The sequence below is a fragment of the Xiphophorus couchianus genome, chromosome 6 (assembly GCF_001444195.1).
Source record: "Xiphophorus couchianus chromosome 6, X_couchianus-1.0, whole genome shotgun sequence".
Lineage (NCBI taxonomy): Eukaryota > Metazoa > Chordata > Actinopteri > Cyprinodontiformes > Poeciliidae > Xiphophorus > Xiphophorus couchianus.
The window spans coordinates 27,386,968-27,407,115 of NC_040233.1; the positions used below are offsets into that span (position 1 = coordinate 27,386,968).

General features: G+C 39.9%; 3 protein-coding genes across 5 annotated transcripts; all 3 read right to left on the reverse strand.

Annotated features, from left to right (window-relative positions):
• Positions 1–4,235: 4,235 nt before the first annotated feature.
• On the reverse strand, positions 4,236–12,314 carry LOC114146290 (gastrula zinc finger protein XlCGF28.1-like). Of its 3 annotated transcripts, none has more exons than XR_003595871.1 (3): positions 12,176–12,314; positions 4,583–7,508; positions 4,236–4,445 (listed from the first exon to the last, which is right to left on the reverse strand). XR_003595871.1 is itself a non-coding variant. In XM_028020240.1 (2 exons), exon 2 carries the CDS (start codon positions 7,471–7,473, stop codon positions 6,088–6,090), a length of 1,386 nt encoding a protein of 461 aa, XP_027876041.1. In that variant the 5' UTR covers positions 7,474–7,508; positions 8,137–8,459; the 3' UTR covers positions 4,581–6,087. The 3 variants fall into 3 exon arrangements, 1 of the variants encoding a protein (XP_027876041.1); XR_003595870.1 differs by lacking the exon at positions 12,176–12,314 and adding an exon at positions 8,137–8,459; XM_028020240.1 differs by lacking the exons at positions 4,236–4,445; positions 12,176–12,314 and adding an exon at positions 8,137–8,459 and having other exon boundaries at positions 4,581–7,508.
• Positions 8,994–12,406, reverse strand: LOC114146267 (zinc finger protein OZF-like). Its single transcript, XM_028020204.1, has 2 exons — positions 12,176–12,406; positions 8,994–11,433 (listed from the first exon to the last, which is right to left on the reverse strand). Exons 1-2 carry the CDS (start codon positions 12,372–12,374, stop codon positions 10,022–10,024), a joined length of 1,611 nt encoding a protein of 536 aa, XP_027876005.1. The 5' UTR covers positions 12,375–12,406; the 3' UTR covers positions 8,994–10,021.
• Positions 12,407–15,323: 2,917 nt separating this feature from the next.
• Positions 15,324–20,128, reverse strand: LOC114146298 (zinc finger protein 664-like). The gene is made up of 2 exons (XM_028020255.1): positions 19,861–20,128; positions 15,324–16,951 (listed from the first exon to the last, which is right to left on the reverse strand). The coding sequence occupies exons 1-2, from the start codon at positions 20,018–20,020 to the stop codon at positions 15,831–15,833; spliced, it is 1,281 nt and encodes a 426-aa protein (XP_027876056.1). The 5' UTR covers positions 20,021–20,128; the 3' UTR covers positions 15,324–15,830.
• Between the last annotated feature and the right edge of the window lie 20 nt (positions 20,129–20,148).

A 20,148-nucleotide genomic window follows, 5' to 3' on the forward strand; every position in this document is an offset into this window, starting at 1 on the left:
GTAGTGCAGGTGAGAGGATGCAGGTATGTGCTGATGTGTAGTACCTCAAAAGGCACTAAAACGTTCACATGATTACTCTGGATGGCATGAGGGTTGGCCTACCAAAAGAGAGGACAGTAAGTCAGTGATCAAATATCTCATTAGCTATTATATTTCAAGACACAATTTTCCTGAAAAGGTGAGATCTGACAATGAGACAGATCTCATTGCAAAATCAGGATTTGCAGCAGGTTTAAACAATGTTTAAGCATGCATTTGGTACAGTCTACCATCTCCAGTCACGTAAAAAAGTGGAGAGAATGAATCAAACCATAAAAACCAGATTGGCAAAAATATGTGCACAGACCTTGGTTGACGCGTTTCAACCAAGGTCGCTCTGATGTCTGCTAGGTGTTCTGTTAACCAGACCACTGGTTTTACTCCTCACAAGCTCCAAACCAGGAGGCTTTTTCCAGGGCCCTTGACGAAACTACCAGGGCTTGACTCACAAAGCATTTTTTAGTGAACTTCAAACCTTGGTTGCAGCGTTCTCAAGACAAGTGGCCAACAAATAACAGGCTCCTTGAAGTCAGCGTGCAGCAGTGGAACCACAGCGTCCACTAACTGAGGTCCAGGAGAAGCTCCAGGTCCACAGTTCTGAACCAACTGGTGCAGAATTAACAGCACCAGACTTGTACTTTAGAATAATCCCCTCTTGTGGTGTAGAGGTGTCAGGGCAGTCTATCCTAGTGGCAACCATGTTGGGTTGCTGGTTTGATCCCCACTCCACCCGCCTCTGTCATTGTGTTACTGCCTGCTGGTGGGGATGCATGGCGGCCTCACTTCTGTCAGAGAGGATAATCTGACAGAATCTGCCAGCCAACATCAGCTTGTGTGCAGGAATGGGTGAATCACTGTAGTGTGACTTGATAAGGTGCTATACAAGTACAAAGTTATTTACCCTAGACATTGAAGAAAGAAGTCAACAACAGACAGTGCTGGAGGGAGGAGGTGAAACGGTGGACTTTCTCCAATGGAAATGGACTGCAGGGTTTGGCTTATTGTCAGCAATAACTGTAAACAAAATTTGGCTTTGTGATTTCAAAGGTGTTTGATCCATTTGACACTTTATTCACATCAGGTTGAGGTGATCTCTTAGCAGAGATCAAAAGGGGAAATAATTGTGTATTAATTCTATAATTTTATTGATTTTATATATAGGGTGTGCAGGTTAAAGGTTAACTTGAGGTCTCACTGTTCACAGTGCTTCCTGTCCTCCACCAACTGGAGTCTGTAAGATAGGATAAACAACTCCATATTAGGCACAGAGAGCATCTTTGAGAACCTTTCTGTTATACAGCTGGGGGTGCGGGAAACAATATATTAAAGGGTGACGTCCCCGTTTGATCAGATCACTTTGCAGCCGAGCTGAGATGGTGTTTCTCTGTGTAAGTGTGATCTCCAAAGATATATTGTTGCATTTATTGGAATAAATTGGTTGATGATTTCTTTCATTGATTGTGCTTTTTCCTCACTCCAACAAACTCAGAGGAGAATACAATAAGTGTTATCTCTGTCCATTCTGACCTTCAAGACATCCACCTCAGTGAGTTTCACTGAGGTTTTTGTCCACATGTCTCCCAAGATGTCCTACAGTTTATCTCTGATATAGCTGCTGCCAGTGTGAGTTTTATGTCCTTAACTGATCTTTTTGATAGAACTGGTTTGTTCTCCCAGTCACAAAATGTTTGTTTATAGCAGCCTCTGATCTGCCAATCTGAACATGAAAGAACAAGGAAACAACTTTTTTGACAGACTGGATCTGCTGCATTCAGGGGAAGAAAGAAGAAGCTAATTAAAACAGAAACTTGTCATTGTATTTATTTTGAGAGGCTAAGATTATCTAACATATTCTAAAAGCTACTTTACATTTATTGTTTTCCAAAGATGTTAGCTTTTTTACTTTGAGTTTAAATCTTAAATTCTTTAGGTTTGGACCACTACAGTTTATGAGAAAAATATGTGATTAGGCTCTGCTTGCAGTTATTTTATGCTGAGGTTTCTCTCTTAATCTGGCTGGGATAGCAGGGATAGCAATGTCAGGAATTTAAGTTCCTCCTTCATTAAAAGACAGACTTTCATGCCAAAACTAATTTTAGCTGATAGAATGTGCATCTTTTAATTATTTTTTTCCCCACCTATTTCTAAAAATAGAATACAATTCTCAGGAGCAGCTGAGAATTGCAAGTACATGCTTTTTTAAGAAGTAGCTTGTATTCTCAGGAATAGCTTGTACTTGAATAACGCTTATCTAATCCAGCGGAGCACAAAGCACTTCACACTACATTCAGTGATTCACCCATTTATACATAAAATCACACACTGAAAAAGAAACAACTCACAGTGGATTTTGTTTCTTTGGGTTGCTTGCACTAAATATAAACTGAACCAAAGTCCAGCCAGTACCGTCTGAGTGAATCTGGTCTGGACTCTGGAGGAGAGTCATGGTTTTAGAAACGCTGTAGAATGACAGAAAATACTCTCTGTGATCCAGGTACACTCCGACTCTGGAGGAAACTGGACCTGAGAGGGTGGTCCAGATGTTGTTGTGACCAAACTTAAAACCATTTTCTCCCAGGCTGCTGAAAATGAAGTTGGTCATTGTTCAGAAAATAAGTCAAGTGCAACTTTTCGGACCGGAGTGACAGGAGACCACAGTTCTGCTCTGCTGCTGCCCAAGAAGTCCAGGATAATGTTTTGTCTCACTGTTCTTTTCACTTTTGCAGCTAAGGTACAATTCATATTTTTTTGTTGTTGTTTATTGTTTTTAATGCAATTTATTTGCAACATCTTATTATTCAGCATAAGCGGTTTTTTGTCAGTGTTTGCTGTGAACATTTCTAAAAAAGCCTGTAAGTAGCTGTAAAACATTCTCACCTCCTTCCTATAATGTCACAGCAACCAGTTTAAGCCAGCTTGATTTTCAACATGTTGAACTTGACTTTGGAAAATTAACCAAAGTCATGCAACTTTTGGGTTCTGCGACGGACTGGCGACCTGTCCATGGTGTACCCCGCCTCTCGCCCAAAACGTTCGCTGGAGATAGGAACCAGCACCCTCCTGACCCCATTAGGGACATGGGTGGTAGAAAATGGATGGATGGATGTAACTCTTGGCTTGCATGTGATTTCACACAAACATTTTAAGAATCCAGCTCTGCTATTTGGTTCTGGTGCTGACAGTAAAACATCCATCTAAGTGCCATCAGTGGACGTTTTGTCCATGTTCCTCTCTGCATGTCGTGTAGTTTATCTCAGACTTCAGACACAGCTGCTATCAGTAACAGAATGAGTTTTATTTCCTTGAACAATAAACCGATTTTATTTCCCCATGAAACAAAAAGAATGTAACTTATCTGTTTCCCAGTCACAACATGTTTAAACCCATCTCTTGCAAATTTGAACCAGAAAACAAATCTTGTTTATTGGTTCCAAAATCAGACAAAACGTTTTGGTTTTGTTCTGATTTCAGAAAGGTCAATAACATAACTAAACGTGGTTCATACCCTCTGCCTCTTATGGATGACTGTATTGACCAAACTGGAAATGCTAAATTCATCAGTAAGATAGACCTACCTGATTGGCAGGTCCCTTTATCTAAAAAGACACAAAAAATCTGTCTTCTTTACACCCCATGGTTTGAATTCATACTCATACATAATTCATATTCATTCCAGTTTCCAGTTGAGGAATGGGCTGGGAACTTTTGACAAATAAAGTTGTTGGGCATTTAGAGGGTTGTGCTGTGTATTTGGAGGACATTGTTGTGTATTCAGGTACCTGGTCTTCTCTCCTGGAACGACATTGTTTGACCTTCTGGCAGATGCATAGCTCCAGTGAATGCAGCCAAATGATTTTTATTTTTTATTTTATTTATGTAATTGATGCCAGTCATGTTGGTACAGGGGGGAGTCCTTTATGAAATGGGTGGTTTTTCAATTAAAAGATTTCTTTTCTAAGAAATTTAATAGACATCAGCTGAATTACTCAGTTATTGAAAAAGAGACCCTTGCTCTTATTTGGTCTTTACAACATTTAGTGGTCTATGTGGGTTCAGGGCCTTTACAGAAACAGTTTAGGTTGAGACATGAAGAGTTAGAGCTGAACAGCAATACAAAATGTTCGGAGCTTATGGAAGTTTGGATCCATGTAGATTTATTTTATATTTATAGGACATACAGCACACAAATACAGAAATAATACAATGAGAATTTTATTTACAGTGATTAAACAAAGATTTATTCTACATTACCAATAGTAATAAAGCAATAATAAATAATATCTGTACTCAAAGTCATGCAACAATCCAACCTTCCTGTAAAAGGCAGGGGTGTCCAAAGTCGGTCCTTGAGGGCTGGCATCCTGCATGTTTTAATTCTAGTTTCGACACCAGTTTGAATAGATTATCTCTTATAGGTCTCATTTAGGGTAATACCCAGGTCTTAGAGATTTTCCGGACCTGTTAGACAGAGAACTGGTCAGTAGTCAGCCCCGGAGGGTTGTGATGAAGTGGGCGGGGCTAGCTATTGCAGGATAACGGACACCTTCTCAGCATGTCAATAAGCCATCATTAGCAGGCCCCTGCTTGCTTGTGTTTAACCAACATGCAGGATCCCAGGCCTTGAGGACTGATTTTGGACACCACTGCTTTACTCCTATTTGGCAGAGGATAGAGAACTGCAGGCTGGGAAAAACCCCACTTTCAAAGGGCAGTATTATATGTTGCTTAGCCACATAGTGCCATTTTACAAGCATAATCAAATAACTATGTTACCTTAATTTGTTACAGAAATACTACATATCAAACATAACTTAAAAGAAATTTGACTTCCTAATTTAAAGCCTTGAAATTATGCGTCTGTCTCTTTAAAAACTCCTGTTCTTTCTGCCTTCAGGAAGTCATCACAACATGGCTCCTCTATAGGCTTTACTGAGAAGTAGCTTGTACAATGAGCTAAGTAGCTGTGCAGTTCCACCAGATGTTTGCTAATTGCTGCTGGCTAGTCTAAAGGAGTTCAGTTAAAGAGTCGTGGTAGTGCTGCGCCTCGAAGGCGGAGCTAGGTCCACCCAGGTGTTTTGCATAGCTGAATAACTGCCATGGAGACTAAAGGATTTCTCAAACATGCAAGAAAGAATCAAGATAAAACTCCAGGTACATCTTTGATAAGTGAATAACAATATAACATGATGTAAAACTCAAAACGTCTATATTACATAGTACTGTCCCTTTAAGAAAAGTTGCACATTGCACAAAGCAAACGTCTGTGACAATCATCCATTTTCTAGTGTTTTCAGTGAAGTGATGTTTCTTGCTATGTCTAATGAGGTGAACAGGGGGGAGGAGGAATGCATGCTATTCATATTATATCTGTTTGTGTCTGACTGTGTGAGGGTAATGGTGGGAAAATGTTTGTTGCTGTGTATGTTTGTGATGATGTACTTTTTGTGACACATCTATTAATTCAACTTGGAAAATGTAATGACATGAAAGAAATTATCCCTTTGGGAAAATAAAGTAATCTATCAATCAATCAATCAATCGTCTCTTATAAACATCCAAATTAAAAGCAGAAACTTTGATCCATTTAAAATACACATACATAAAATAAAATGTAAAATGTATTGAAGTTCAGTTTACAGATATGAGCAAAAGATGGACCGATTTTTTTTCTAGAAGAGTTTAATACAAAGAAGACTTCATATTGAACTAATGTGTTTAAAACAAGCCCACATCATCAGTCCTCCATCACCAAGCTGAACTACATCTATAAGGCATCTACACAGTTATGACATTTTATTTCCAAACTTGACGCCAAACTCAGCTCCCTAAGCTGCATTTTTATATTGTAGATATGCTCGTATCCCTAATAGCAGGGGTGAATCAGTCAACCACAGTATGAAAAAGGTGTTTGTCCATGAGGTCCAAGTTACTGCTATTTACAGACTTGGAGAGGTTTCCTATAACCTGGTTTAGTCAATTTTCTTTTTCTAATATACTTTGCAAAGATAACTACTACCAGGAAAAGTTAAAGTATTTATAATAGTTAATCTATGTGACAGTCAAGTGTTTTTGTTTAATGTGTAAATTCAATTTCCATACATTAATGAAGCTTTTTCCACATGTTTCACATGTAAAAGGTTTCTCACCTGTGTGAATTTTTCTGTGATCATTCAAATTTGAACTTGTTTTAAAACATTTTCCACATATGTTGCAAGAAAAAGATCTCTCACCTGTGTGAATTTTCGAGTGTACATTTAAATGATCAATTCGAGAGAAAGTTTTTCCACATGCTTTACATAAAAAAGGTCTCTCACCTGTATGATTTCTCTTGTGACTGATTAAACTACTAATTTGAAAGAAACTCTGTCCGCAAGTTTGACAAGAGAAAGGCTTCTCACCTGTATGAATTCTCTTATGAATGGTTAAACTACACATGTGAGAGAAACTTTTTCCACATGTTTGACAAGGAAAAGGCTTCTCATCTGTATGAGTTCTCTTGTGGACATTTAAATTACCAATTCGAGAGAAACATTTTCCACACGACTGGCATGAAAAAGGCTTCTCACCTGTGTGAGTTCTCTCGTGGACATTTAAATCACCAATTCGAGAGAAACATTTTCCACAAGACTGGCATGAAAAAGGCTTCTCACCTGTATGAGTTCTCTCGTGGACATTTAAATCACCAATTCGAGTGAAACTTTTTCCACATGACTGACACGAAAAAGGCTTCTCACCTGTATGAATTTTCTTGTGTCGTTTTAAAGCACTAATTTTAGGGAAACCTTCTCCACACGAATCACATGAAAAAGGCCATTCACCAGTGTGGGTTCTGTAATGGTTATTTAAGTTATCCTGATTTTTATACCATCTTCCACAAATGTCACATTTGAAAGACCTTTTCTTTGTGTCAATATGAGACTGACTGCATGATACAGAAGAGCTGCTTCCTGCCTGATCTTTGCTCTCAATTACATTAGATATATCAAAGGAAAACTCCTCAAGTTTTGGTTCTCTAATCAAATTACCTTCCTGAAGAGTAGAAGTCTCAATCAAAGCACCAAACTGCTTCTGGACAAGCTGCTCTCCCTCCTGATTTCTGCAGAGGTCTTTCTGGTCCTGTCCAGTTGGTAAATGTTCTGGTGGTTGCTGTTCATGTCGAACCACTGAAGGATCTGGTTCCTCATTTCCTTCATTTATTAGTGGAGATTCTGTGTTATCCTCTTCTTTTTTAATCCATTCAGAATATTCCCATTGTTCAATAAGTGGAAGACCTGATTCCTCCTCTTTCTCAGTATTACATGGATGCCCTGGTTCTGATGGTTTAACCTGCAATTGTTCCGGGTCGACTTCTTCCTCTTTAATCTGTTTAGGTTCTGCTTCCTCCTGTTGACTGGATCTCCTCCTGTGGTGACATACCTGGGGGATGGCAGACATTTCCTCCTAAATGGAGATTTGTGACTTTTGGAAGTCTGTGGGGACAATGGGAGATATCATTAATATAATTAAATTGATGACTGTTTCATTCATCAGTCTGGAGGTCCAGGACCTCCAGGAACCTCATGAAAAACTGTCCTCCCAGCAACTGTCACGTGTCCACAACAGAAAAATTAATGTGAATCAAAAAGCTGCACATGTGACTGCAGCCAGGTAGCAGCTGTCGTCTCTTTAAAGCAGTGGCCAGTATACATTTTTGAAGGTACAGCTGGCCACACACCCCTATATTACACATACTTTCTCTGAAACACATACATAATGAACAAAGGCAGTAAGACTCACACTGCACATATTTTACTATACATACATGCCAATGCAATTTACACTGAGTTTAAATTTTGATGATAAATGAACGTTTGTCTGAAAACACTACTAAGACCATTGGTAGCATTGATATGTTTAATCCGTGGATATAAATGAACTCCATCTGGTTTTTCAGAGACTAACACATTTTCTGTTTGTGCTGCAACATTTTAGCTTGAGCTAAAAGCTATCAATCTTTGTAGCATCGGAGCTAGCAGCTAAAAACAGAGGCTACAGAAATATCGCCGCTAACGGATCTCGGTCTGCAGTGAACGCATCAGAACCTTTATCCAGACCTACCAGAACTTTGTTTCTGCAGCTCCGACCCGATTCTGTGGAGCTTTATTTGTGGTTTCCAGTCATCATCCTGCGCTGAGCATCGAGCTCTTCCTCGTAGCAAATGATGGTTTTTTCAACCTCGGTGAAGATTTCTTGAGCAGCAGCAGTTAGTCTCTCTCTGATAAACTCTGAGATGCTGAGCTGAAGACATGGTTGCTGAAATATTCAGATGAGATACAACACAATCGTCCTTCTGCTAAGACAATACAAGCTGCTGCCTTTTTGTTTTACTTCAGCTTGAGGTCACAATGAGAGAAACAAGCTGATTGTCCCACTTCCGCCCTCTGCAGGTTTGGACTGGAACAGCAGCTTGGCAGCAAAAACAAACTGTCATTAATGGAACAGACGTTAACCAAGAATATTTGCTTCTTTAAAATGTGTTTTCCCACAATCCTCATATGTGTTACATTCTAATGTGGAAACAAAATTTGTGTAGAACAAATAGAAATTTGTTTGTGCTACATTTGTGCATATAAAATGTTCGTTTTTGCCACTATAATTTTAAAGATATTAATAATAAAAGGTTTCCAGAGAGCAGAGGTTAACCAGCCACCACACACCTACTCCCCACGTTAACATAATTAAGCATAGTTACAGCCTGCATCCATAGAGACAATATTGAGACAGTGTTCATCTGCAGACAATCTGAAGCAACTGAACCCTGATTTTCCATCAATCTGGGGCCTCTGAAGTGAGTCACAATGGAGCTGGCTACTCATCTCAAACACCAAAACCTAAAACAGCTTTTTCTATAAACCTAATGCTCACTGGAAACTTTGCTATCTGAAAACATTTAGAATGAAAGCAAACTGTCTTCGTGTATTTTAAACATTTATTTCATGTCTATTTCATTTCTTTTTTACAAAATGAAGTGCTAAACTACTCCAACATTTTGATTTTCACCATAAAAATCCCAAAATGAATGTATCATGTGTGAAATTAAGTGAAGCATTGTGAAGAGAAGCACTGAGAAGTAAAACGAACAAACTATAAACATGAAACATGTCAACAACCATCAGTATGGTGTTACAAACCTCGAAACTGAAACCAGGGACTTCGATGCATTTAAAACACACACAAAAAAATAACATGAAGCCCATTTCAAATAAATTAGTACAATTTTCAGAGATCAACAGAAGGTAGAAAAGCTTCAACATCATCATTGTTATAGTGCAATGATGCTATAACATTATGCAGTCTTCTTTTGAACCCTGCTTTAGACTAAAAAAAATATTTAGCACAAATCTCTGGACATCCTGACCAGTTCACGAATTGCTTAAATCCACAAATACTTTAGACTCTCAAAATACTTAAAACTGCCTATTTTAACATTTCAAACACCAAATATACTTTGATGTTTGATCACCAAAGTATATAGTAGTAGTACTAGTAACTGTCCCGGAACAACAGAAACCGTTTCTTGGTTGTTCTGATAAACAGTTTCAGAACAACCACAAAAGCAAACATTAAAAGTTTTTCCTAACCTCTAATATTGGGGGTACAACATATCAGTAGAAAGGAAAATAAATTGTGTTTCTGGATTAGCCGTTTTGCAAATGGCCAAGTAGTTTTAAATCTATTTAAGCTTCCTTACAAGCATTTTCTGTAGAACATTTTATATGCTCTAAAAAAATGAATAAAAGACTCCAAACTAGCTGCAAAATAAGTTCAAGCTGCTGCTGCTGCTCACACACAGCAGTTTCCTAAGATCTGGTTAAAAATTTCTGATAAACCCAACATCTCATCTTCATTTGAAAGCATGCCTAAACAGAATTTGTGAATTCTAATGTATTTTTGCAAGAACAACAAAGAAAAGTTTGAATATTAGTGAATCCAAGTGAAATGACTACTTCCCATATTTGTGTGTTTGTTTTTTGTGGAGATTCAGTTTTCCAGGATTAATGAAAGCTTTTCCACATATTTCACATGAAAAAGGCCTCTCACCTGTATGAGTTTTCTTGTGGAGATTTAAATTACTAATGTGAGAGAAACTTTTTCCACATGTTTGACAAGGAAAAGGCCTCTCGCCTGTGTGAGTTCTTCTATGAACATTCAAATTTGAAACATTTACAAAACATTTTCCACATGTTTCACAAGAAAAAGGTTTTTCACCTGTGTGAGTTTTCATGTGAAGATTTAAATGACTAATTTGAGAGAAACATTTTCCGCATGATTTGCATAAAAACGGTTTCTCACCCGAGTGTGTTCTCTGATGTACATTTAAATAATGAATCAGGGAGAAACGTTTTCCACATTTTTGACATGAATAAAACTTCTCACCTGTGTGTATCTTCTTGTGGAAATTTAAATTAACAACATGAGAGAAACTTTTCCCACATAATTGGCATAAAAAGGGCTTCTCACCTGTATGGGCTCTCTGGTGTGCATTTAAATGTTGAATTATAGAGAAACTTTTTCCACACATTTGACATGAAAAACACCTCTCGCCTGTATGATATTTTTTGTGTACATTTAAATTACAATTTAGAGAAAAACTTTTCCCACATGTTTTGCATGTAAAGGGTCTTTCGCCAGTATGAAGTTTTTTGTGCACATTTAAATGACCAATTTGAGAGAAGCATTTACCGCATGTTTCACATGAAAAAGGTCTCTCACCTGTGTGTATTCTCATATGAACAGTCAAAGTTGCTTTCTTTAAGAACAATTTTCCACATGTTTCACAAGAAAAACGCCTCTCACCTTTGTGGGTTCTGTAATGCTTAACCAGGTTGCACTGATTTTTAAGACTTCTCCCACAAATATCACATTTGAAAGAACTTTTCTTTGTGTCAGTATGAGACTGACTCTCAGACACAGTGTAGCTGCTTTCTTCTTGATCTTTGCTCTCGACTACAGGAGAGATATGAAGGGAAAGCTGCTCGGTTCTTGGTTCCTCTTCAGTCAAACCATCTGCCTGAAGAGTAGAAGTCTCCATCGAAGCAACAATCTGCTTCTGGACAAGCGGCTCTCTCTCCTGACTACCGTAGACGTCCATCTGGTTATGTCTACATGGTAAATGTTCTAGTTCTGGTTTTTCACAGGGAAGTGCAGAAGTATCTGTTTTGTCCTTTTCTTTGTTGATCAGTGGTGGTTCTGGTTCTTTTTTTCCTTCTTCCAGTGGAAGTTCTGGTTCCATCTGTACTTTTTCAGTCCACTGATGTCCTACTTCCTCCTCGTTGTGACTGGTCTTCCTCCCTTGATGACAGACCTGCTGGATGGCAAACGTTTCCTCTTTGGAGACATGTGGCTTCTGGAGGTCTGTGGAGACAAAGGAAGTGATCATTAAGCTAACTGAATTGGTCACGGTCTCATGCATCTACCTGGCTGTTCCTGATGATCCTGGACTGTAAGCACCACTTTTTGCATCTTAACTTATTTTGTAATGCTTAATTGAAGAGACGGTAACGTTTGCAGTGTAAAGTGTCATCCACACATTGGCAGCCCTGGTAAAGACGATCAAGAGATTTAAGTTAAATTCATATTTTTTGCTGCAGCAGCACAAATTCACACCAAATTTAATTTGAGGACATATATTCCCCAAATTTGCCCATATCTACAGCCCATTGCAAGTTTCTATCTACTTCACAATTGTTGAGTTTTGCTCGGACCACATGGGAACTACAGCCACTGTGGAAGCTCAAACCTGGTGTTTCAGTGAAGTTACCCACTGCTGCTACCTCTGAACTTAGACAGACAATGAATTGAACGGAGATGGTGAGATCTCTGTTACACGCTTAAAGGAGAATCATGCATTTATGCATGATTTTCACATTAGTTAACTCCAGTTATCATTTCATACAGGGGGACAGTTCGTGGTGAGTTTGACTTGTTCTGCAACACTTTAATCTGAGTTGCAACACTATAAAACTTCGTAGCATCAAAGCCAGCAGCTAAAAAATGTTCAGCCCCGTTTAGCAGCAGCTGGAGCTGCAGCAACTATCGCCGCTGACGGATCTCTGCTGTCTTCAGTGAAAACATCAGCACCTTTATCCAGACCTACCAGAACTTTGTCTCTGCAGCTCCGAACCGACTCTGTGTAGCTTAATTTCTGGTTTCCAGTTGATCCCCATCATCCTGCGCTGAGCATCGAGCTCTTCCTCGTAGCAAATGATGGTTTTTTCAACCTCGGTGAAGATTTCTTGAGCAGCAGCAGTTAGTCTCTCTCTGATAAAATCTCTGAGATGCTGAGCTGAAGACATGGTTGCTGAAATATTCAGTTTAAATACGATAACACAACCATCTTCCAACTCAGCCCACACAAACTGCTGAGGCCATTTTTTGTTTAACTTCCGCTTGGTGTCATGTTGAGACAAAGCAGTTGATTGGTCCATTTCCGCCCCTGCTGGACTGGAGTGGAACCGCAGATTGGCAGAGAAGGACCTCGCTGCAGCAAACAGAAAGGGGCGGGGAAGGACCACTGTCAGTCTCATACCTTATTTGGAACAACACAACTAATCTAATTACATTACTAAATCAGAATACCACAAAGTCTTTATTATTTACTATTAATTTCGGGATTTCTGGCACCGTAAAAGATAAATTATCTTATAAAACACCATATTTTTTTCATTTTCTTAAGGATGTAGAGCTAATTAAAGATAGATAGATAGATAGATAGCCCTGCGACAGACTGGCGACCTGTCCAGGGCGTACCCCGCCTCCCGCCTGGAACGTGGCTGGAGGTGGGCGCCAGCAACCCTCCCGACCCCATTAGGGACAAGGGTGAACAGACAATGGATGGATGGATGGATGGATGGATAGATAGATAGATAGATAGATAGATAGATAGATAGATAGATAGATAGATAGATAGATAGATAGATAGATAGATAGATAGATAGATAGATAGATAGATAGATAGATAGATAGATAGATAGATAGATAGATAGATAGCATTTATTGTCATTGAACAGAATTCAACGAAATTTCCATTGCAGCTCCCGTGCAAAAGGTCAAATATATACAGTATAAATAAGCAAACACACAACAATAATAATAACAATATATACAACTAAATTAACTAAAGGAACTAAAGGCACTCAACCACACCAAAGAAGTAGCAGCAGGTCCAATTATGGCAAAGTACAGATAATGTGACAGTGCAAAGTGCAGAACAATATGGCTGTGTGGGGGTGGGGGATATGTATGTGTGACTGCAAGGTTATGATATGTGTGGGAGGGGGGGGGGGGCGGCAGGGAGTAATGGCTCTGACGGCTGTGGGGAAGAAACTGTTTCTCAGTCTATTTGTTGTAGTCCGTATATTCCTGTACCGCTTGCCTGATGGCAGCGGCACAAACAGTCTGTGGCCCGGGTGGCTGGAATCCATGGCTATGGATCCAGCTCTCTTCTTGACCCGGTCTGTGTAAATGGAGTCCAGGTCTGGGAGGGGGCATCCCACAATGCCTTGTGCTGTTCTCACCACCCGTGTCAGTTGTTTCCTCTCCAGTGCTGTGCAGCTACCATACCACACAGTCATGTTGAGGCAGAGGATGCTCTCGATCATCGCCCTGTAAAAGTTCACGAGCAGCCGTGAGGAAAGTCCAGCCCGTCTCAGTTTCCTGAGGAAGAAGAGCCTTTGTTGTGCTTTCTTCACCAGGTGGGAGGTGTTTGTGTTCCAGGAGAAGTCAGACGTGATGTGGAGGCCCAGGAACTTGATGTTGTCCACACGTTCCACCACTTCTCCATCTATGAGAAGGGGAGTGTGAGCCGACCTCCTGGACCTTCTGTAGTCCACAATGACCTCCTTGGTCTTCCCTGTGTTCAGCACCAAGTTGTTGGCTGAACACCACTGAGTGAGCTGCAGAATCTCCTCTCTGTAGTGGGTCTCGTTGTTGTCTGAAATGAGACCCACTACTGTTGTGTCGTCCGCGTACTTCACGACTGTGTTGGTGGGGTGGATGGCCACGCAGTCGTGTGTAAACAGGGTGAAGAGAGCTGGGCTGAGCACACAGCCCTGCGGCGTGCCTGTGTTGAGGACCAGTGGGGACGATGTTGAGCTACTTATTCTCACCACCTGAGGCCTGTTGGTGAGGAAGTCTCTGATCCAGTGGCACAGTGAAGCGGGCAGCCCCACCTCGACATGACATAAACAAGACCTGAAAGTGATTCCAGTTTCACTTGATGGCCAACCTGTTGAAACTGTGGCAAATTTTAAATTCCTTGTGTCATTCCTGGACAGTCAGCTCAACTTTGCTGAAAACACTGTATCTTTAAGAACTGGACAATTTGGAGAATCGTTTAAGCTAAATTACAAGAAAAACAACAACAACAAAAAACCCAAAACAGACTTTCAACTAATCAAAAACTTGGAATTGTGGAAGATCTGCTGACTATAAATTATATTTGCACAAGGATCCCTAACAAATATGCCACATTATGTACTGTTGCTTTGTTTTTGCAAAACTTCTGAGACTGTCATCTCATTATTATTTTTCATTTATGCTCTCCCTAGATAATCCCCTGTTGCTATGCAAACATTTATATGTGCTGTTATTCAGGGTTACAAAAAACAAAACAAAATAAAAACAAATTAAGTATGTGGATGACTTAAAAGGGGAGCATTTGACTTATAAAAATATGTTTTTTTTACATTCTCTCTTTCTATATACATATATCTCCATGCATCCATCCATTTTCTAACACACGTCCCTAGTGGGGTCGGGAGGTGCTGGTGCCTATCTCCAGCGAACGTTTCAGGCGAAAGGCGGGGTCAACCTGGAATTGGACCAGATTTGGACAAAAGAATTGGAGAAGATTCATTCTAAAAAAAAAAAAACAGTATTCAAATGTGCAACAGGTAGCCTGGATGCACTGATGCAGCAGAGCCAGTGACTGTGAGGGAGGAAATAAAGGCAGTTTACCTACAGCAACTGCACTTTTATTTGATAATAATATATCTATATATCTGTTTTGGTGGCAAAAATGACCCTCGTTGGACAGGTCGCAGGGCAACACAGAGACAGGAAAAAACCATGCACACACACACACACACCTAGGGAGAATTTGGAGAAACCAATTAACCTGACAGTCATGTTTTTGGACTGTGGGAGGAAGCCGGAGTACCTGGAGGGAACCCACCATGCACAGGGAGAACATGCTATATACATATATATATCATCAGCTTTTTCTAAAAACATAAGAGTCAAAGGAAGCTGCATACAGAGTAATTTATTGTAATTTTTCTCATGTTTACAAAAATCTTTTTCTGCACAGCTCTCTGGATTTCGGTCTTGCCTTTGACTAGGCCTGGAATCTCCAACCCAAGTCCTGAAGATCTATTGCCCTGCAGGTTTTAGATGCATCCCTGCTCCAACACACCTGATGAATGGCTCTTTAGTTGACAGCATGGTGAAGACGAATTCGATCATTTGATTAATCTGTGTTGGAGCAGGGATGCATCTAAACCTTGCAGGACAGTAGACATTGAGGACTAGGGAAGGAGATCCCTGGACTAGGCCATTCCAACACTGTTATTCTTTTCTTGTCCTGCTGGTGACACAGTTTGGACCAAGTTGGACCAAGGTCCTCGAGTCATATGATGAATTGTTACAGACCCATTCCACATTAAAAATGCCCTCCCTGTGTGGCTTCTCGTGTGTATATTTAAGTAATGAATTTGAGGGTAAACTTTTCCACAGATTTTGCAAATGGCTCCTTAACGTGTATGAATTCTCTTGTGAACATTTAAACTACTAGTTTGAGAGAAGCTTTTTCCACATGTTTCACAAGAAAAGGGCCTCTCACCTGTGTGAACTTTCTTGTGTGTATTCAAAGAACTAAGTTGAGTGAATTTTTTTCCACATACTTGGCATGAAAATGGTTTCTCACCTGTATGAATTCTCATGTGGACCTTTAAACTGCAAAATTGAGTGAATTTTTTTCTGCATGACTGGCATGAAAAGGGTTTCACACCTGTATGAATGTTCTTGTGCCGTTTTAAAATACTAATCTGAGTGAATTTTTTTCTGCATACTTGGCATGAAAAAGGTTTCTCACCTGTATGAATTCTCATGTGGACTTTTAAATTACAAACTTGAGAGAATGTTTTTTTACACACTTGGCATGAAAAGGGTTTCTCGCCTGTATGAACTCTCTTATGGACATTTAAATTACCAACATGAGAGAAGCATTTACTGCATATTTCACATGAAAAAGGCCTTTCAGTTATATGGGTTCTGCAATGTGTTTTAAAGTTAAGCTGATTTTCAAAACATTTCCCACAAACATCACATTTGAAAGACCTTTTCTTTGTGTCAGTATGAGGCTGACTCTCAGAAACAGTGAAGCTGCTTCCGTCCTGATCTTTGCTCTCAATTACATTAGAGATGCAGTCAGTTTTTGGTCCTCTACTCAAATCACCCTCCTGATAATTAGAAGTATCCATACAAGCAACAATCTGCTTCTGGACAAGTTGCTCTCCCTCCTGACTGCTGCAGAGGTCCTTCTTCTCCTGTCCAATTGGTAAATGTTCTGGTTCCTGCTGTTCTTGTTTAAGGAGCGAATAATCTGGTTCCTCATTTTCCTCATAAATAAATGGATGTTCTGGTTCCTCCTCTCTAGTCCCTTTAGGTTCTATTTTCCAATGATCTTCTATCAGTGGAGGCTCTGTGTCCTGTTCTTCTTGTTTAATCAGTGGAGGTTCTGGTTCCATCTGTTCCTCTTCAGTCCACTGAAGTCCTGCTTCCTCCTGGTCATGACTGGACATCATCCCATGGATATAGACCTGTTGAATGGCAGAAGTTTTCTCCTCAATGGAGAAATGTGGATTTTGGAGGTCTGTGGGGGCAAATGAAGACATCATTAATATAATTAAATTGATGACCGTCTCATGCACCAGCCTGATTTGTCCTGATGATCCTGGATTGTGAGAAAGTCAAATAAATCTCACAACACTGTCTATATGGGTGTAGTGACGGACTCAGGCCTGAATTGTCAGAGTCACGTAAAGACAGTTATAAAATCGACCTTCTATCACCTGTAGAACATTTCCAGGATTAAAGGACTAATGTCCCAGCAAGGTCTAGAGAAACTTGTTGATTACTGCAACAGTGTCTCCACAGGTCTGCCTAAAAAAATGTATTAAACAGCTGCAGTTGATTCAGAATGCTGCTGCTTGGGTTCTCAGCAAAGCCAAGATGATAGAGCACATCACATTGGTTGTAAAGTCCTTCCACTGGATCCATGTACCTCAGAGAATATACTTTAAAACACTGTTTTAGTTTATAAATCACTGAATGTCTTAGCACCAAAATACATTAAAGATATGTTGTTGTTGTATCAACCTTCCAGATCACTTCTGGTTCTGGTCTGCTCTGCATCTCAAACCAGATCCAGTTCAGTTGGAATAACAAGGATCTTTCTCAGAGATCCAGCATTGATTTTGGTTCATCAGTGATGAACCAGTTTCCCGGAAAGCGCAGAGCTTCATATAATGATTCTGTTAAGCTTCATGTGGGGATTCCAGCAGATATGTAACAGACTTCGGTGCTCCTGGTTACAAAACTGTGGGTCAGTCTGAACTTCCTCTTTGTTGCAGACATGTTGCTGTGGCTGGTCTGTAGGAACAAAGAGACAGATTTGCTTTGAAGTAAAGATCTGGATAGTTAAGAATGTTTGGCGAAACATTCATGGAGCAAAATCTGAAATGTAGATTTCAGCATCATCGACTGAACAGTGTCTGGACCTATGGAGTCTCCTACGCACTCAATAGGTGTCTGCTTCACTGGTTACCATAGTAACATCTATAGTGTCTAGCGCAGGGGTCTCATACTCCAGTCCTCGAGGGCCGCAGTCCTGCAGTTTTTAGATGTGCCACAGGTACAAAACACTGGAATGAAATGGCTTAATTACCTCCTCCTTGTGTAGATCAGTTCTCCAGAGCCTTAATGACTTAATTATTCTATTCAGGTGGTGCAGCAGAGGCACATCTAAAAGTTGCAGGACTGCGACCCTCGAGGACTGAAGTTTGAGACCCCTGGTCTAGCGTGTCCACTTCAAAAGTTTTGTGACAGGTTATTATCTGAGCATGTGATTGTCCATCACACGCTCAGACTCAGAGGCAGCAGGATGTGATGGTAAACATTAGTTCAGAGTCCAGGTGATAAACCCTGAAGGACTGGAATTTTGGCATCCCTGGTTCAAAGAAATTTAATTCTGCGCTAAGGCACTGAATGGTTTTGTTTCATGTGTTGGAATCCTGAACGATGCTGAAGTTAGCAACTGATCTGGTGTTTGACTAAAGGGATATTCTGCTCCTTTACAGTACTTACTATGCTCTGGTCAAAGGTAATAAGACTTAAGATTACTCAACAATGACCTGGATTGTTTTAGAATGAAAACTGGAAGCAAAGGAAAAGAAAACACTTGTGATTTACAACAAATTTCCTAAAAAGATAGAATACTGCTTTTTTTCTTTTATCTCTCTTTCTTAAAGATGGCTGTCTCTGTTTTCGGGACTATTGCGGAACCACTGGAGATGATGGTGTAAAGAAGTATTTTATATAATCAAGAGTATCAGGGACAGTCTTGAGCATGCATTTCATGAGACTGAAGTACAATAGCAGTGTCTTCAGTTAGAGGCTATAGCAGTTGTTACAACAACATATAATTTCTTCTTGGGATCAATAAGACATTTCTTAATCAAATTAAAAAGTGCATTTTATGAGTTTTCAAAAATATGAATGTTTACTTAATATCAAATGAGTTTGCCATTTTGACTCCTAAAATAATACGAGTTTGACTACAAGTGTAAATTAAAGCTGCAAGCACCGTTGGGGTGATGATGATCAGTCACTGACAGTTTGGTGCCTCTGTGACTTTCTGTGTAGAAGATATAACAGTTTCGTGGCGAATAGGCGAACTTTGACCCATGGCAATGCCTTTAGCATGCACAAAAACTCACCGTTTTTGTAACTTTTAATCGGACATGTCTAATGAACAATCTGCCCAAGTTTGAAGTTGATCGATCAAAATCCCTAGGAGGAGTTTGATCAAATGAAGAGGCTGCAAATGGCCAAAATGGAGTCAATCTAAAATGGCCGACTTCCTGTTTGACTTGCACTATGAAATTATTTGTATCTTCGATGCGTCTTGGGGAGCTCTACAAGTGTACCAAATTTCATGTCTCTATGATAAACTAAGGTCAATGCGGAGGATATTTTGAAAGTTGACCGGTGGCGCTGTCGAGCCGTTTCTTCTAACGACCTTAAAATACGTAATTTTCACGGAGAGTTGACGCGTCCGCCAAGTTTGATGAGTTTTTGAATATGATGAAGCCCCTCTCCCCAACCCTAATTCATCTGGTGGAACCATAATAAGATTAAGAAACAATAGGCCTTCGTAGCGCTTCGCTGCTCGGGCCTAAAAATGTACTTATTTAATTTTCCCTGCAAGTTAACGACTCGATGCAATCTGCTGGGTTTACATTGATATAAACTTTTTCATCCAATTTTAATAATTAACTGAGACTATTTGATAACTAGGATCAATTGGAACGTGATTGAAGTGAAATTTGTTTTTAGTAAAGCTGCTGAACTGAATACAAACTTTGGCATGTGCTAAAGCTAGCAGCTGGACGGTGCTAACAGCTACCATGGTAACAGGGGAAAAAACAACATTCATTATTATTTTATTACTTTCTCTATGATATTCGGAGCCTGGTCTAGCCGGCTTCTGTTACTTCTTACCGACTCTGGTGAGTTTTATCTGAGGTTTCCAGTAGGTTTCCAGCAGTTTGATGTCTTCCTCATAGCGGACGATGGTTTTCTCAACCTCGGTGAAGATTTCTTCAGCAGCAGCAGTTAGTCGCTCTCTGATAAACTCTCTCAGATGCTTAACTGAAGACATGGTTAATTAAATATTCAGCTGAGACACAGCACAACCGTTTTCCAGTCGAGTCCACACAAGTTGCTGCTGAAGCCTTTTTGTTTTACTTCCGCCGGAAATGAGACAAAGTAGCTGATTGGTCCATTCAC

What these genes read in the sequence shown, in the direction of transcription:
- LOC114146267 (XM_028020204.1), bottom strand. Translation starts at nt 12,374, where the DNA reads ATGTCTTCAGCTCAGCATCTCAGAGATTTTATCAGAGAGAGACTAACT. An exon ending in GCTGCAGAGACAAAGTTCTG is followed by an intron (nt 11,434 to 12,175) that starts GTAGGTCTGGAT and finishes TTGTCTCCACAG; the next exon opens with ACCTCCAGAAGCCACATGTC.
- LOC114146290 (XM_028020240.1), bottom strand. Translation starts at nt 7,473, where the DNA reads ATGTCTGCCATCCCCCAGGTATGTCACCACAGGAGGAGATCCAGTCAA.
- LOC114146298 (XM_028020255.1), bottom strand. Translation starts at nt 20,020, where the DNA reads ATGTCTTCAGTTAAGCATCTGAGAGAGTTTATCAGAGAGCGACTAACT. An exon ending in GATAAAACTCACCAGAGTCG is followed by an intron (nt 16,952 to 19,860) that starts GTAAGAAGTAAC and finishes TTGCCCCCACAG; the next exon opens with ACCTCCAAAATCCACATTTC.